Source organism: Pongo pygmaeus, chromosome X, assembly GCF_028885625.2.
Source record: "Pongo pygmaeus isolate AG05252 chromosome X, NHGRI_mPonPyg2-v2.0_pri, whole genome shotgun sequence".
Taxonomy (NCBI): Eukaryota; Metazoa; Chordata; class Mammalia; order Primates; family Hominidae; genus Pongo; species Pongo pygmaeus.
The window spans coordinates 38,063,498-38,082,660 of record NC_072396.2 but is presented as its reverse complement, the minus strand read 5'-3'; the positions used below and the strand labels follow the sequence as shown (position 1 = coordinate 38,082,660).

General features: G+C 43.1%; 1 protein-coding gene across 1 annotated transcript in view; it reads right to left on the bottom strand.

Annotated features, from left to right (window-relative positions):
• Positions 1-1,577: 1,577 nt before the first annotated feature.
• LOC129025044 (ferritin heavy chain-like) overlaps positions 1,578-19,163 on the bottom strand; it is a 67,958-nt gene continuing 50,372 nt past the window's right edge. Inside the window, exons 2-3 of the mRNA XM_054472502.2 lie at positions 4,169-4,263; positions 1,578-3,768 (exon numbers count right to left, since the gene is read on the bottom strand). Of these exons, the coding sequence (XP_054328477.1) occupies positions 1,726-2,391 (666 nt within the window). The 5' untranslated portion in view covers positions 2,392-3,768; positions 4,169-4,263 and the 3' untranslated portion in view covers positions 1,578-1,725. The remainder of the gene's footprint in view (positions 3,769-4,168; positions 4,264-19,163) is intronic.

Below are 19,163 nucleotides of genomic sequence, written 5' to 3'. Positions count from 1 at the left end.
ATCTTAGAGAAACAGGTGTATCATTTCCATATGGAATCTTCTTCTGACTAGGAAATAATACCTTTCTATCCATAGCCATAAAGAAAAGGTAAAAGGCTAACTTTTCTCTATATCTTGAAAGGAGAAACCAGAGGCCACATTGAGCTTCACAGGAACAGAATGATTTTGAGATCAGCTTGGGGCAGACATTGGGAATAAGCTAATAAACTTGGGGCAGATAAAGGTCAAGGTGGGACCAGCAACTCTCTGGGTGTTCAAACACCTCAACCATCCTCTAAATGTTAGCTGCCCTGCACTTTGGACTAGATTTCTCATACTCTCCCTTATAGTCTCTTTCTGGTGAGCTCATCCAATCACATGACTTCAATACCATCTATAAAATGTCCCCCATATGTCTACTTCCAAACGTGACATTTTTGCAGCTCCTTGATTCACATTTCCACTTGGATGTCTAATAGAAATCTGATTTTACATGGGATGCATTCCCCGCTCCTCCACCCCGGGGACACATGCAACCATCCCCACGGGAGATAATAACACCATCATCAACCCAGGTGCTCAAGTCCAAACTTCAGAACTTACATTATATTCCCCCTCTCCCATTCCTCACCTCCTGTCCATGAGTAAACTTTGTCTCCCCTTGTCGAAAATCCATCTGGAACTTGTTGACCTCTCTTCATTTCCTCAGCCACCATCGCAGTTCAAGCTGCACTAGTCTCCTACCTGGATCAGCTATACTGGCTCTACCTGGTCTGCACCTTCAACTCTCTGCCACCCCTCTACATTCTTCAGAGCAGACAGTCACTGCCTTGACATTTGGGGGCATTTATTCTACTTTATATTTATTCTACTTTATATTCAATATCACAAATTTGAGCTTCAGCTTTGACCTTATGTTTTTCAGTCCTTCTTTTGAGCTGTTTTTTTAACCAGCTTTAATGGAAGAAATGGTACAATTGAAGGATAATATGCAGGAAGTCACCCCATATCTGTGGGGAAGGCAGCCTAAGGCTCAGTCCCATTATCCGTGTCACTCAGGGTGAGCTTGCCAAAGAGGTACTCTGCCATACTGTCCCCCAGAGCCCCCATCTTGATGCCCAGAAGCAAGAATACTTAGCACTTGCATGTTTTAAAAAGATAACTTTTCATGTCAAGTTAAAGACTATTATTTTTTATCTCCGCCCAATCCCATTCCCTTCCCTTCTCCAGAAGCAACCACAAGGATGAATTCCATACCATGCTTTATACCGTACCATGCATACGCACCCACAGATACCATGGCCCAAGACAGCACGCCCCACCATACCCCACCCACCCCACACATCTCACCCCACCCTACCCCACCTCACCCCACCCCATCCCACATGCCCTCAAAGTTTATAAGGGGAAGACTAATGTATTTTCCAGGGGCCCATAAAATACCTTTCCCCTCCACCCCCGCAGATCCTGAGCTGCATGCAGATGGGGCAGAGCTGAATGGAGAGACTGCTGGATACCTACTTTAAACCTGCATGGGGATGTGCCCTGATTCCTAAAAGGTGAGAGTGCTGCAGACACACATCAGCTGGACACCTTTATTGCTTTGAGAACAGATAACTTTATTGCTAACAATGGTCAAACTGAGAGGAGAAAAATGAAGAGGATGTTCTGAAAAGGCAACATGGATGCCCCGCCTGGTGGCGCGAGCAGGGGAAGGCACCCCGTGGCTGCGGGGCCTGTCTGGGCTCAGGTGTGTTTCTGGCTGCGGCCCAGGGTGAGCTTGTCAAACAGGTACTCTGCCAGGCCTGCTTCCGGAGTCCCCATCTTGCGCAGGTTGCTCAGGTGGCCACCCAGCTCTTTGATGGTCTTGGCCTGCTGGTTCAGGAAGTGGTTCTCCAGGAAGTCGCAGAGCTGGGGGTCGCCGTTCTCCTTGGCCAGCTGGTGCAGCTCCAGGAGGCTCTGGTTGATGCTCTTCTCCAGGTGGAAGGCGCACTCCATGGCCTTCAGCCTGCTCTCCCAGCCTTGGCCCTCTGGCTTCCTGATGTCATGAAGGCAGATGCGGCCACCGCGCAGGTTCTGCAGGCTCATCAGCTCCTGGGCGTGCTCCCTTTTCTCCTGAGACTGGTGCAGGAAGTAGCGGTCAAAGTGCTCCAGGGCCGCGTCGTCCTGGTCGAAGTAGAAGGCCATGGACAGGTACATATAGGATGCGTGGAGCTCCAGGCTGATGTGGGTGTTGATGGCGGCCTCACAGCTGGGGTGGTGGTACCGTCGCACCTGCGACAGGGAGCCCAGGGCGGGCAGCGTGGGTGCGGGGAGGAGGGGAAAAGCGGTGGGTTCGCCAGGGGCCCGGAGCAGGTAGCGGCATCGGCGTGGGCAGTGGCGGCGGTGGCGGGGTCTTCGGAGCACAACCATGGTGGACGACAGCGGCGGCTGGCAGAGGGCGGCGTCCTCCGGGCCAGGCGTTGGTGTGGTCACAGGCTCTGCGAAGGGACCGGAAGTGGGCGGTGGAGACCGTTATGGGGGGAGGGGCGCACGAGGTCGGGCGGGTGTGGGCTGGTGCAGAGCCACGCGGGACTTCCAACAGGTGGGGGTGGGGGAGCATGCTGAGTTCCATGGGCAGCCCGGGGAACTGGGCACTATCAGACCTCTGCGCTACGTCAATTCTGCAGTAACTTTTCTAGTGTCCAAGGACTTTCACCTGTCACCTGATTGTTCCCCTCTATGACAGCTTGTTCTCATTTTATAAACCTCTTGTCTTTCTTAAACTCTGAGAGTATGTTCTGATAACGTTTTCTTCTGTTTCCTGTATTATATCCTTTTTTCCCTCCTCCAGAATTAGTTCTATTTGTGCATCTTCCTCACTTTCCTTAAATATCTGGAAAACGTTTGTTCTTTCATGATTGGAATCAAGGACTGGGTTAGCCTCGGTGATGAGCATGGATCGAATGCACAGTTGTGAGTCTGGGTGACCAATAGGATTCTCCCACGAACAGGAGGGTGGAGTGTGTCAATTAGGGAGTGCTCATCTCCTTTGGAGATAAAGGTATAGAGCTCCCAGGCAGAGTAGGAACTATTCCAAATGCCCAAAGCATGGCATTTCTCTGGCATTGGAAAACTTTAGTGGATCTGTCTTCTAGGTAGATGTCAGCTTCCCTTTATATGCTCATCCATGTCTGCTGCACCCTGAAGCTTAATTCTCTCTGCAGGAGAGATGACTCCACATGATAGGGAATGTGATTTCAGATATGTTTTGAGGATCAAAGCTTAAACACCAGAGTAAAGACTCAGTTTTTAAAATTTACTTCGAAAAGTCCTGTATGTTCACAGTTTTAGGTACTCAATAACTAATCCTCATGTCTTCCCTGCTGAATTTGAAACCAATTAGTAGACACAGGACTCAGCTCACTGAAAAACAAACTTAGGTCTGTAGCAAAATGAACTTGATAGTACTTTTCAAATCTTCCAATTAGAGAAACTCACTGTGGCAGAATAACTTCACCAAAGCTTATTTGTTTTCATCTTGGTCCACAAGAAACCATATTTTTCAAGCTACTCTTGTGATTTGATGGGGACATGTACTGATTTCTGGCTATTGGAATATGAAAATAACTGATGTATGGCCAAATAAGGCCTAGTTTACAGGACACACCCTGTGCAATCCATGTCTCGAGTGAAGAAGAGGAACAGACCCTACAATATGACATATCCAATTTGGAGAAGGAGCCTGGAACTTTGGAAAACTTATGGAGAACATCCCCTCATCATTGTCACCACCAACTTGCACTGGACCTTGATAAAAACAAAAAATAAAAATTTACTTTAAAAGCTAAAGAGATTAGGAACATTTGTTACAGGAGATAGCCTCTTCTAACTAATCAAATTAGCTAGTCAAAGAAAGTACTGGATAACCACAGGCTGTACCCACAGGGTCTTGTAGGCTTATGGCACTGGAGTGCATTCCAGAACACACCCTCTCAGTGGGAAGGCAGATGAGAAAAAGGAGAGGTTTAGATAGTTCTGGGTTATCACACTTTCTTCCTTTTGCTTACTGCACCAAATATATATACACATACATACACACACACACACACACACACACACACACACACACATATCTCAATCCTTCTCCTTTTTTTCCTTCTGGAGAGTGAAATTTAAAATCTCTCATTGGCCAGGCATGGCAGCTTACCTCTTATAATCTCAGCACTTTGGGAGGCCAAGGCAGGCAGATTGCTGGAACCCAGGAGTTCAAGTCCGTCCTGGGCAACATGGCGAAACACACCTCTACAAAAAAAATTTAAAAAAATAGGCATGGTGGCACACACCTGTAGTCCCAGCTACTCAGGAAACTGAGGTGGGAGAATTGCCTAAGCCCAGGAAGTCGAGGCTGCAGTGAGCCATGATCCCACCACTGCATTCCAGCCAGGGTGATAGGAGTGAGAGACTCGGTCTCCAAAAGGAAAAGAAAAAAGAAAAATCCCTCATGGACTCTTGAGGATCAAGGAAAAATGTTTTCCTTCTGCCTCGATGTCCTGGAATAAAATCAGGCTGGTCCTTGGGTACCTAACCTTAAGCCAGGAACACAAAGCACAGGGGCAGAGATCACAACTCTCTGACCCCAGAACCAGTCAGCTGTGGTGAGGAAGGTGGGACATGTAGCAACATAAAGCTCTCCTGGAATCACATACCTGGAATCTGTGTTTGTGTGGAGCAGTTCCCCAGAAAAGGGGAATGCTAATTCCAGGACTGGTGGCGGGAGGCTAAGCAGGTGGTACCACAGATAGTACCATTCAGTTTTCTCTACTGAGCCATGAGGTCTGCAGTTAGGAGGTTCCCACATCTGTCTTTGTTTCCCACACTACACCATGCCAGCACCTAGCACATTCTTCTCCTTTGGAAAGGAGTATAGTGAGGAAGAAGCAACAAAAGTGGGCTAGGAAAGCAAAGGAACAGATTGCTGGAAGTAACTTGAGAATGGAAGTAGCGTCAACTCCCAACTACAAACGTGAAATGCCTTTGGGCAGCATGCTGCCTCAATGCTCTGTGTGAGGCCCAGGGTTAAGGAACATGGCCACAGTGAGCACTGGTTAGTAAAGATGGCCAGGGGCTGGGCAGGTTGGCTCACACTGTAATCCCAGCACTTTGGGAGGCCGAGGTGGGTAGATCACCTGAGGTCAGGAGTTTGAGACCAGCCTGGCCAACATGGTGAAACTCCATCTCTACTAAAAACACAAAAAAGTAGCCGGGTATGGTGGCATGCACCTGTAATTCCAGCTACTCGGGAGGTTGAGGCAGGAGAATCACTTGAACCTGGGAGGCGGGAGTTACAGTGAGCTGAGATTGGACCATTGCACTCCGGCCTGGGCAACAAGTCTAATAAAAAAAAAAAAAAAAAGAAGGTGACCAGGAAGCCAGTCTCAGCTCTGTCACCAGAGAAGTAGATGATTTAATGAGTCCTTACCAGACCAGATGATTTTCAACATTCTTGGGAATCCTCAAAATTTTGTGAGGTAGGAATGGTTATTGTACCCATGAGGAACCTGTGATCCTAAATATAAAGCCTTGCCCAAGATGATACAGAAACAGAATTCAATGTCAGGGCTGATGCTCAACTAGAACTGTGGGACCACAGTCAGGTTTTCAATGAAATGCAGTGTAATGAGGTCGCTGGGTCGTATAATATCTCATGGCCTCTGTCTGCTTTAGTGAGAATGTATGTAGAGAGAAGCAGAAAATAGCTGCTGTGATTCCGTAGCAGCACAAACCACCACCCTCTCTTGCCAAGTGTTCCTGGGACAGCCCTTTCCTCTGGCAAGGTCAAGTTTCTCTTATGCAACTGCACAGAACAAATACTCCTTGTTCAATTTCTACTGGGAAATGAGTTTAAGTAAATTGTTTTTAAAAATGTGAGGCTATAGTATGAGATAGAACAAAGCTTTTCCTCAGGAGGATGCCAAGCCTCTCTTCGTGGATGGGATGAGGAGTTTAGGCTTTTTATCACTCCTCTGATGTGCTAACCCACACTTTAGGATTCTGCTTGATTTACATACTGTGTGTCTACATTTTAGGTAGCATTTCTTTATAAGGTGTTGGTTCCCCATCCTTGTGCAATGGAGATAATCTGCATTGAACTATAAGAGTACAGCTGATGCTTGGATTGCCTTTCTTGGTAGGATTAAAATACATTTTATTTAGCACCCTACTCCTTCTCCAAAACTCTTGTTCCTTGGTCAGTTTTCTGAATAACTGGTGCTATCTGTGTCTTATTATTTCTAACTTGACTGTAATTATGTGACTTTTCATGAAGATGGTCTTCCTTTCCTTCCTCTATCTCTTAACAGTTTGCTGCACAGAAATCCCAAATAATTGTTTACTGGTTGTAGACACCTCTTTGGTTTATGTAGACCAGCAATTCTCAAACACAATCCATAAGTCTCCCCACTGAATTTTTGAGTCTGTTGGTGCAGGGTGGGGGCGATATGAAAGACAATTTTCAGGGTCCACATTCTTCATTTAATGTTCAACAAGAGAATCAGCTTCATTTCGTCCAGAAACTAGCACACAGAGCAATGGGAATCACCACTGATCCTAAATGCTCTCCTGATAGTTATTTTATTATTGACTCCATGTGCTTCAGAGCTCAAATACCTCATTGCATGTTTTATTCTAGAAGGATTTCAAATGGATGCCTCTGTCACTTGTGGTAGGAGACAGGGACTCTTTCATGGAGTTCTAGTCTAGCAATGGCCACAGTACCTCTTTACTGCTTGTCAAATCACCCATTTTATCCAATGAAGAGTGTGGAAGAGGAGTGATATGGTTTGGGTCTGTGTCCCCAACAAAATCTAATCTCGAATGTAATCCCCACCTGTTGAGGGAGGGACATGGTGGGAGTGATTTGATCATGGGAGCAGTTTCCCCCATGTTGTTCTCCTGATAGTGAGGGAGTTCTCACAAGATCTGATGGTTGTAAAAGTGACAATTTCACTTGCACTTTCTCCCTTTCCTGCTGCATGTAAGACATGCCTTGCTTCCCCTTTGCCTTCTGCAATGATTGTAAATTTCCTGAGGCTTCCCCAGCCATGTAGAACTGTGAGTCAATTAAACCTCTTTTGTTTATAAATTACTCATTCTCAGGTAGTATCTTTATAGCAGTGTAAGAATGGACTAATATAGATTACTGGTACTGTCAGAGTGGGGTACTGCTATAAAGATATCCTGAAAATATGGAAGCAACTTTGGAACTGGGTAACAGGCGGAGGTTGGAACCCTTTGGCAGGCTCAGAAGAAGACAAGAAGATGTCGGAAAGTTTGGAACTGCCTAGAGACTTGTTGAATGGTCTTGATCAAAATGCTGACAGTGATATGGATAATGAAGTCCAGGCCGAGAGAGAAGAGAAAAACTCATTTTCTGAGGAGAAATTCAAGCTGGCTGCAGAAATTTGCAAATATAGCAAGGAGCCACATGTTAATAGCCAAGACAATGGGGAAAATGTCTCCAGTGCATGTCAGAGATCTTCACAACAGCCCCTCCCTTCACAGGCCCAGAGGCCTAAGAGGGAAAAATGGTTTCATGAGCTGGGCCTAGGGCCATGCTACTCTGTGGAGCCTCAGGGCATGGTGCCCCTCATTCCAGCTGATCCAGCTCCAGCTGCGGCTAAAAGAGGTCAAGGTACAGCTCAGGCAGTTGCTTCAGATGGTGCAAGCCCCAAGCCTTGGTGGCTTCCACATGGTGTTGGGCCTGCGGGAGCACAGAAGACAAGAGTTGAGCTTTGGGAGCCTCTGCCTAAACTTCCCAGGATATATGGAAATGACTGGATGTCCAGGCAGAAGTCTGCTGCAGGGGTGAATCCCTCATGAGGAACTCTACTGAGGCAATACAGAGGGGAAATGTGTGTTTGGAGCCCATGCACAGAGTCCCCACTGGGGCACTGCCTAGTGGAGCTGTGAGAAGAGGGCCACCGTTGTCCAGACCTCATAAGGGTAGATCCATCATCAGCTTGTACTGTGCACCTGGAAAAGCTGCAGGCACTCAACACCAGCCTATGTAAACAGCTGCGGAGCTGTGCCCTGCAGAGCCATAGTGGTGGAGCTGTCCAAGGCCATGGAAGCCCACTCCTTGCATCAGCATGCTCTGAATGTGAGACTAGGTGTCAAAGGAGAATTTGGAGCTTTAAGATTTATTGACTATCTGGGCAGGTTTTAGACTTGCATGGGGCCTCTGGCTTCTTTGTTTTGGCCAATTTTTTTTCCACTTGGATGGGAAAATTTACCCAATGCCTGTACCTCCATTGTATCTTGAAAGTAACTAGCTTCCTTTTGATTTTACAAGCTCATAGGTGAAAGGGACTTGCCTTGTCTCAGATGAGACTTCAGGCTTGGACTTTTGAATAAATGCTGGAAAGAGTTAAGACTTTGGTGAACCGTTAGGAAGGCATGATTGGTTTTGGAATGTGAAAAGCACATGAGATTTGGAGGGGCCAGGGGCCCAGTGATATGGTTTGGCTCTGTGTCCCTACCCAAATTTCTCATCTCAAATTGTAATCCTCTCGTGCTGAGGGAGGGACCTGGTAGGAGTGATTGGCTCATGGGGGCAGTTTCTCCAGTGCTGTTCTCATGACCGTGAGGGAGTTCTCATGAGATCTTCATTGCCAAAAGCAGTGTTATGAATAAAGTTAACCTTGGAAATTAAATTTAAATCATTTTTGCATTGCCAGTTAACATTTCTAATAGAATAACCAAGTTTTCTTCACATAAATCAAGTGTACACATTCTCCTAGATTTTCTTCAAATCTCTGTTTGCCCTTTTTCTGTGCAATAAAATATTTATGTATTTTTGTATTTATGTATTGTCTCACCAGGAGTGATGAATATTTTCTTAAGCTTATGTCATCCAACAATGGTGTTATTTAAATACTGGAAAAAGTTACCAGGGAAGCTTCTGTAATCTACTTAAAATATAGTATAAGTGAGAGAAGCTCATTTTACTTTTTAATTTTCATGGGTATATAGTAGGTATATATGGGGTACATAGGATATTTTGGTACAGACATGCAATGCATAAAAACATCATGGAAAATTGGGTATCTATTTCTTCAAGCATTTATTATTTGTGTTAGAAACAATCCAATTATACTCTCAGTTATTTTTAAATGTACACTTAAATTATTATTGACTATAGTCACCCTGTTGTGCTATCAAATACTAGGCTTTAATCATTCTTTCTATTTTTATGTACTCATTAACCATTCCTACCTCCCACCCCTGGCCTCCATTACCATTTCCAGCCTATGGTAACCATCCTTCTATTCTCTATGTCCATGAGTTCAACTGTTTTGATTTCTAGATGCCACAAATAAATAAGAATATGCAAAGTTTGTCTTTATGTGCTCGACTTATTTCACTTAACATAATGAGCTCCACTTCCATCTATGTTGTTGCAAATGACAGAACCTTATTCTTTTTTTATGGCTGAATAGTATCACATTGTGTAAATGTACCACATTTTCTTTATCCATTTATCTGTTAATGGATATGTAGGTTGCTTCCAAATCTTAGCTATTGTGAACAATGCTGCAGCAGATATGGGAGTACAATATCTATTCGACATACTTATTTCCTTTCTTTGGGTATATACCCAGCAATAGGATTGGGACTTGTGTCCCAAGCCCAATAACACTGTGGTTTTTGTAGAGTAGTGGAGGTGCTGCCTTGGTGGTTTTGGATAAGATCCAGAAGAATTCTCTGGATTACCGACAGAGACACTTGGTCTCTTCCCTTACTTTCTCCTAAATATATGGAGTCTCCCTCTCTGTGCTGAGCCACCTTGAACTGGGGGTGTGGTGATGTAAGCACCCATGTAGCCACCACTACTGGCAGTGTGCCGGGTCAGACCTCAAGCCAGCACAGCACTGTGCCTTGCTCAAGGTCCTTCCCTTCAGGGTGGCAAAAAACTGACTTCTTATGTAAGGTATTAGTGTGAGGAAGAATAAACTAAAATTGCTTCTCAATTTCTTTTGATTACTAGCACAAAAAAGATTTATTGAATTTAAAACTTCATACTAAATTCAACAATAAATGTAAAACAACTAAAGCTATATTATTTTTTCAATATGTATGTGTTTAAACTATGTTTGTGTAAAATGATCTTCTGTATTCTACCTTGATTACATTTTGGGGGCATGAATTGCTTCTTAATTATAGAAAATTTCAAAACATAAATTCTCATGTTCTCATCTCACAGCTTTAAAAATTATTACCTCATGGCAAACTTTCTCACCTTCTACCTGATATATTATTTTGAAGAAAATCAAGGACATTGTATCATTTCATTCATAAATATTTCTTGATATATTTCTCCAAATGAGAACTCCTTTTTATATTAAAAATTACCACACTCCCATTAATTTTGTTTTCAAATTATGGATTTGTGATTATAAAGTCAAAACAATCACTTTCAAAGATGAAAATTTTGTTGTTAGAAAAAATGTGTGTATTTTATTCTGTGTGAGTGATTGTTGCTGAGATAATGTTTTATGTCAATTAGCAGTTATGTGAGACACTGCTCTAAAAAGCAAAGCACTGCAGTCAGCAAAGGATCAAGAATTATGTTTTCCCCTATTTTGATGGGAAAAATACAACTGCAGAGTTACATATAAGCCAACATAGAGCTACTAAATGTTAGATATAAAGTTTTGGTGCCACAAAAGAAATAGCACTCGAATATAACATTTTCTTTTAATTCTCAGCAAGGCAAGTTACTTCTATAGAAGGGTGCATGCTTACAGATGGAGCAATGGTGAGTGCACACTTGGACAAGGGAGGGGAAGGGGTTCTTATCCCTGATGCACATGGCCCCTGCTGCTGTGTCATTCCCCTATTGGCTAGGGTTAGACCGCACAGACTAAACTAATTCTGATTGGCTAATTTAAAGACAGTGACAGGGTGAGTGGTTTGGTAGGAAAAATGGTTATGACAGAGCAGGTAATCGGAATGAGTCAGGGTGGAGTAGGTAATCGGAATGAGTCAGGGTGGAGCAGGTAATCAGAATGAGTCAGGGTGGAGCAGGTGATTGAAATGAATCAGGGTGGAGCAGGTAATTGAAAAAGGTTGCTTTATGAGGAAGTTAAGTTTAAAAGTAGAAGGTAAAGAATTGAACATACTGACATATTGATTCTTTGAAAATAAATTTAGAACTCATATCTAACAACCCCTCCCCTTGTATTTCCTTACAGCTTTCTTTTCAAACCTTTTTAAAACATGTCTTGGCTTGTTTTGCTTGATTTTCCAAAAGAAGAAGCTTCTCTGGATAAGGTGGAGGATAGTTAAGGGAGGTTTTAGTATGTGCCATTTTTATGAGCCTCTGCATCAACCTACGGATGCATGGTATGACACAGCACCTGACAAGAATAAGTACACCCATTACGGCTGCAAGGGAAGTAAGAATTGAGGCTATTATTCCTTTCCATTTACCGAACTACTTTTCTTGCCATCCTGTAAAGGGGTCATTTATCCCTGAGTTGTTGGACAGAGCAGTCAGACTTTGCAATGCCTTTGTTATACTTCCATCAGGGGTGGTGGTGTTTGGGACGAAGGTACAACATTGAGTTTTAATCATGACACAAACTCCTCCTCTTTCTGCTAATATCATGTCTAAGGCTATCCTGTTTTCCCAAGCCATCTCGCTAGTAGCCCCTAATTGTTCAGCTATTCCTTTAACAGCATCTCTAATGTAGTTAATACATCGCTGTTGGTTGTAGTAGATGTAGTTTATCCAATCTACATTTTTATTAATTGTCACCTACCAAAATATTGACTTAAATCCTGCAGCTATTTGATTTCGGGTTTTAAATTGATCTGGTATTCCCCGTGGGACTCCAATTGTGTCTAAATAGACGTGAGAGTCCAAAGGCCCATAAGGGGCTTCTCTTGCTTTATGATGTCTTATTTTTCCTTCCTCTGGTTGATGAAATGCCAGGGTGAAAGGGATAGCCAATTGGACTAAAGCACAAGTGCCATTCCAGTTATTTGGCAGAGTGTCCAGTAAAGGTTCACCACAGTACCACCACACACCCGCTCAGGGATGAACAAGGGCTGACTGATTGATAAGCTCTTCAAAATTCTTAAGCTCACTGCATCCCTTCAGGTCTACAAGGAATGCTAAGTTTCCTCCCTGTCGTGAGAGACACGAAGTGAACTTAGTGTTGGGAGACTGAAGCTGGATGGCCCTCGGGGGCTGACCCACAGGGTGCCAGACTTCGGGATATAGCAGAGAGAGAGCTTGGCATGACTTACTATTCCAGGCTGTAGAATCCTGGAAAAGAGCTACCATGCAGCCCATGCCTGGTCGACTGGAGGACCACCTTAGTGGAAAGGGGACAATCTGGGCCTCTGGCCTGCTATGTGCACAAGCATAACAATTGCTTTTGTTTAACGTGTGGATGGAATATTTGATCCATTCCAACTGGTATCCTGTCTTAATTGCCAAAGTTTGTTTAAAGTCTTTAACTTTTACGATAGCTATCTTGGTCTTGTCGTTAGATGGAAGAGGAGCAATTACTCCGTTGTGAGAGGTTTTGGAAGAAGGCTTAGAGGAAGGTGCAGACGTTGGGGGATCAAAGAAATGCATTTTAAAGAATCTAATAGGGTTTGTCCCTGAAACCTCAGCCCCTATACCATAAAAGCCAGTTCCAGGCTTAAAGAAGGGAACTGGCTTAGAAAAGGGAGAGAACTTTGAGAGTTTGAGATAATAACCCATATAGAATTACACTGGTTTAGCTGACAGTTAGGGGGGAGGGACGTCCTTCTAGTAAAATGAATGTATGGTTTTAGGAAATTACAAAAACCATTTGGAGCAGTCCATTCTTGCTCTTTAGTGGTCCACAGAATGTTGGACTAGCTACGGCATAAAAGCTCTACAATGGGGAGCAAGACTCCTGGTTGACACTGGGGTCTTTATCAAAATCTCCCCCAGATTAAATGGTGCCAATCCACTAATGCCCAGTCTGAGGAGAGTCAGGAGGGACAGAGGTACTTTTCTGAAGTAGAGAGCTTTGACTTGGCAAGTCCCCACAGGGTACAACAAGACAAGCATTCAATGCAATAGTTTGAGGTGAAATTGACTTGGTTATGTTAATAACTAGATGGTCAGCAATAGAGCGAGGAAAGAAGAAAGAGTAATAGAATAGACGAAAGAGAGTTAAATTTTTCTTAGCTTTAGTTTGGTAGGGTTTCTCCCTGGGACCATGGCCCACGACTCAGGAGGGGGCGGCACTTTGTTGACTTGGGTGTGATGAGTCCATCCCCTTTCCACTGTATGAACAGCAGTCTCGGTAGTTAGCAGTGCAAGGTAGGGTCCTTCCCAGGCTGGCTTGAGTTTTCCTTCTTTCCACCCTTTGATGAGAACATGATCCTCAGGCTGGTGCTGGTTTACTGGAAATTCTAGGGGTGGTACCTGTGCTAAAAGACTTTTAGTTTTGAGGGAAAGGAAAGTGGAAGATAAACCAAGTATATAATTTCTAAGAAACTGATCTTTTGTTTTAAATGTGGGAACATCAACAGTGGACTTTATAGTCCTTGGTGCCTTCTTACTGAGAAATTTCCTTTAGCACCAATTTTTATTAGTTTTTATACCAAAGAAAGCCAAACACCATTTTATATTTGACAATGCTTCCTGTATGATCTTTATACCAGATAAACTAAATTTCACCTTTATATTAGTGTGTTATTAATGTTAAACTCAATTTTAATAAAACCTTGTAGACATATTTATCCAATTTTAACATGTGACCATGAGGTAAGATTTTTATAGACTCTTTTCAACCTTTTATAATTTTTGTTAAAGAGCAGGTTAGTGCTTTAAGAAAAACCTGTTGTGCTTTTAATGTCCAGTTCACAGAAAAACTGGATGATACCTCTTTAACTTTAGCCAGTATGTTTACACACAGAATTTCCTTTACAATTAATGTTTCAAAACTTGCTTAAACCTTTAAAACTATATATATATATTTAACCTTTTAATGTAGGTAAAAATCCACATTCTTATGCCTCCTTATAATCCTTTTACCAAAGGTATATTTTACTTTCCTTATACATCTTGCACATAAACTTTCTTCAATAGTTTTACATTCAGGAGGCCTAATTACTTTTAAATTATATAACATTTATTGCATAAATTCCCTTTTATAACTTTTTTTTTCCACGACTTTCACAGATAATTCTTTGACATGTCTCGACTTTCTCACTTGTTGCAAACATCCCTTTCTTTAAACAACCAGTTGATTTATTTTAGGACAAGAATTTACCATATAACACTCTTTTTACATAAATTCTCCTCCTTTTTTTTCCAAAGATGATAACCATTCTTTTCCAAAGCGAACTTCCTTCATGTCTGTGGACTAGACTGCCTAAGGCCACAAGATTAGAAGTTAGAATAATACATGTTACACTGTTAACTTTCAGCAAACTACTTTTTGTTGAAAACCTTATAAGTTCGGGATTTCAATTATCCTTTGCTATTAATAACACCTTGTTTAGTCCAAATTAACTTACAATTGGTATAGATGGTTCCTTCCTGGTTTGAGCAGACCAATTATTAGTCAATTTTCCTAACTCTGCTTTTACAAGAGTTTCCCTATTAATTACTGAATACCTATTGTGTCTTTTTCCCTCAATTACTCGGGAGGAACCATCTATCTCCTGTCCTGAAGGGAGTTCCTCATAGGTCTGGTCGGACCTTTGTATGGTAATTAATTAAGATTTAGATCCCCTGTTAGGAAACCTGCTGAGTTAAGGGAATTATCAGTGGTTAATTTTAAATCATCTTTTTCTAACAGAATAGCCCCATACTTTAAGATTTTTGAGTTAGTAAGCTACCTTTTTGCTTTTTTTTTTTTTTTTTCCTCAGGCTAGTTCTGAACTGGCGAGGTGTGCTCACAATGAGGTTTCCTCTAAAAGTGATTTTTCTACTTTTTTCTGCTACCACAGCAGTTGACGCTACAGATTGAATTCACCTGGGCCATCCGCGGGTTACTGGGTTAAGGATTTTTGATAGGAAGGCTACGGGTTGTCAGTGGCCTCAGTGCTTTCAGGCTATGCCCTTGTTTACACTGACAACAAGGTGGTATTGGAGTGTTATAGTGTCACAGAGAAGACCTTCAATGATCAATTATAGGTTTTAAATTTACCCTGGCCTTTAAAGGAATATGGTACATTGTTTTCTCTTTACTACTTCTATCTCTCTCTTTCTCTCTCTCTCTAACTCCCTCTTTGTCTCTTCCTCTCTCTCTCTCCTTTTCCTCTCTCTCTCTCTTTCCCTCCTCTGTCTCTCTCCTCTCTGCTGGTCTTTCCCTGCCTCTGCCAGCCACTCATGCTGCTGTTCTCCCCTCTCCTTCCCCTTTTACCCCGGAGACTAAAAGTTCCTCTGAGGAGGAGACAACATTAGACGGGTGGAAACAAACAGGAGCGAGCAGCCTCTGAACCGACTAAAAAGGTGATAAGCTCATGTTTAGGTCCCACCTCCAAATTTATCAAGGGCTCCTGGTGGGACTCAAGATAAAAGAGACAGAGCCCCTGACCCCCCATTCTTCCTCGAAAGTTATGGGTGGAAGGGCTTCTTTCTCCTTTCTTAGTTCAGGACGTCCTCTCTTGAAGTGGCCTGTTCTTCCACATCTGTAGCACCTATCTTGTCCTTCCTCCCTCTTAGTTCTGGGATTCTTTAACCCTGCTCCCCTATACTCTTTAGGGGGCCTGGTAGATGAGGACCTTGGTCCTCCAGATGGCGGCTGGGGTCCTTTAAAAGAGGGTTCAGACCCTTTACAGTTTCTGGCTCCCTGGAAACTATCTAGAAGTACCCGGGTTTGGAGCCATCTGTTGAAGGGTGGAAAACATTAAGTTTTGTCTTTTGTTTCTATTTTTCTTCGTCCCTTTTCATGTATACTCACGTATACTTTCTGAGCTTCCCTGAGAAGCTCACTTAGGGGACGGTCTTCCCAATTGTCTATCTTTTTAACTTTTTTGAAATGTCTGGCCAACTTTTAGTGACAAATGGGAGTTTCAACATTCCTTGCCCAAGGGGATCATCCAAATTGAGGCCTGCATATTGCCTCATTCGCTCCCTCAGTCTATCTTGATGGTTTTGGGGTAAGGTTCAAGGTTCAATTTCCCTTACCAATAATTTCTCACCTTTTGGGGTGAGGCTCAATTTCCCCCACTGGAAATTTCTTGCCTTTTCTACTCCTGGAGGTTCGTGTGAGGTTCAATCTCCACCAGTGGGGATGTCTCGCCTCTTTTTAACCTCTAAGCCACCCCGGCCAAGGAGTACTTCACCTCCCCCGCCCCCCCCCCCCCCCCCCCACTTTGTTACCTTGGTCCTGACCACCAACGGAATACTTTACCCACTCCCGCAGCTTCTCCTTCCTTGGTCTGTGCACAGAGTCATTGCCGCAGTATGTGAGGATCCTTTAAGCTAGGTTTTAAGCTAGGTTGCCGGCCAGTTCCCCCCGACCTCCCCCCGGCCCCCCGCCCCGGGCGTTGCTGAGAGCTTGGGTTATTCCTCGCACTGGGTGGGTCTTGATTTCTCACCCCTGAGGCCACCACAAGGGGGCAGGGCGCGCCTCCTCACGAGAGAGAACCAGAGACTGTCCCCAGAGGGGAATGTAATCACAGGGGAGCCCCCAAATTGTTATATATAAAGTTTGGTGCCACAAAAGAAATAGCAATCGAATATAAAATTTTCTTTTAATTCTCAGCAAGGGAAGTTACTTCTATAGAAGGGTGCACCCTTACAGATGGAGCAATGGTGAGCACACACTTGGACAAAGGAGGGGAAGGGTTCTTATCCCTGACACACGTGGCCCCTGCTGCTGTGTTATTCCCCTATTGGCTAGCATTAGACCGCACAGGCTAAACTAATTCCAATTGGCTAATTTAAAGAGAGTGACGGGTGAGTGGTTTGAGTGGAAAAATGGTTATGACAGAGCAGGAGTAGGAATTGGAATGAGTCAGGGTGGAACAGGTGATTGAAATGAGTCAGGGTGGAGCAGGTAATTGAGAAAGGTTGCTTTATGAGGAAGTTAAAAGTAGAAGGTAAAGAATTGAACATACTGACATATTGATTCTTTGAAAAGAAATTTAGAACTCATACCTAACATAAAGTACTTTTTCAAGTTGCTTTTATGCTTGATGTGTTAAGGAAAGACAAAAAGAACTTGTAGCTTCCCTTTGTAAATATGAAGGTGTCTTGTGAAACTGATCCAGCCATAAATATATCCTAAGAATACTGATTCTTAAGAGTTTCATATTGCTGACCAAAGAAAACAAATCCTATATAAAGGAGTGATTCTTTTTTTTTTTTGAGACGGAGTCTCACTCTGTCGCCACGCTGGAGTGCAGTGGCGTGATCTTGGCTCACTGCAACCTCCACCTCCTGGGCTCAAGCCCCTAGATTCTGATGAGTCATATTTGCCAGTGGAAGACATCTCCCCACACCCAGTGAAAGCAGTCTTCCCAACCTCAGCAGAAGTGGCATATCCACCCCCAGTGTCAATGACATCCTCACTGACAGTAGCATTAGCTTGTCCACCTTCAGTAGTATTGGACCTCCTATCTCAATCTGAGATTAACCCTGCATTGCCTGAGGAAACTATAATGGCCTCCCTCAAGGCAGTTGTCATGTAGACAATGCTGATTCTCCTTAGGCTCCACCTTCATCGTTTATCTTTGCTTCTAGACCTATAACTAGATACACATCCCAAAGGTGAGTTACCCGTGAGGAGGTGTGATACAATTCAAATAACTACTTCTGTTTTCTAACTGATAGAGACAGAATCTGGGGAGCAGCTGTGGGAATAGATACTAAGGGTGTAGGACAATAGTGGAAGGACCATAAAGTTTGATCAGGTTAAATTTATTGATATAGGCTCACAAAGCAGAGAAATTCTGCATTTAATGTTGCAGCTGATGGAATTAGAAAGGACCCTAATAGTTTGGCTAGTTGGTTAACTGAAATATGAATCAAAATATGGCCCAGAGCAAAGTTGAAATGCCTGTCTTGCCTTTGTTTAATGTAAAGGACCAGATTTAAAGTCTTAGGGAAATTAGAGTATTATAGTGGATTTGTCATTCACCCACACTGGGAAGGTCCAGAAGACATACTTTTCACCTGTGGGGAAGAGTAAATTTTTCCCCTGTAGGTTTGACAAAAATGAGTCTATAAAACTAACTGATAATAGATTAACAACAGGTAAAAAGGGCATACAAGTTTATTCATATGCATATGGGCATGGGAGTCACATACAAAGTATGAAGCTCAAAACAGAGATCAGTTGGTTGAAGGTTTTATATTATCCTGAGGTTACAGAAAGAATAGGGACTTGGAACTTGGCAAGACAGGTTATGGGAGGGAGACAAAAAGAAGGGCAAGAGGTAAAGTCAGTTTTGTTATGCAAATGAATCTTCACAGGTAGCACCCCTCAGAAACAACAGATGGCAACCTGTGGTTGAATTAATCTTCCCTATCTATACAAGGGGAAGGGCCTCAGAGAAAGCCTGGCTGTTTATTTAATTAATGTAGATTTTTCTCTACAGATGCAAATCTCCTCCACAAAAGGCAGCTTTTCAGAAGTATTCCTGTCTGCAGGCCTTCTGAATAACCGTCTTGAAATATGTCACAGTATACTCTGGGGGTGAAATTTTTTTTTGTTTCCTTTATAGCAATTCTGTGATAAATTTTTATGAGGAGAACCCCAGCATACTTCAAGAGCGCCATGATTTCTCTTCTCTTTAGGCCATACATTACAGAGGGAACTGCAATCACTGAGTTGGAAACTTAAATGCAACAGGAATAATTGGATCACAGGGTGGCAGGGGCCAAGTGGCAGTACTCCATTACCAAAGGCAAGGTGTACATTGTTAACCATAATGGACAACAGAGTCAAAGCCACAATCACAATAGTCTGATTTGCACAGAACTGTAGTGTTGGCTAATTGATCATGGTGCTCCTTGAAGTGAAATAGGTAGGAAGCCTACTAAATTCTTATTTGATCTGTATAAATAGAAAAGTTCTAGCTTAAATGAACAAAAGCTTAACATGAATCACAAAAACAGAGACTCAGATTCCTCAATCAATTTCCAGACTGAAGCCAGTTTACAGACCCAGAATCCCTTGAACGAAGAGGTCAGGTTT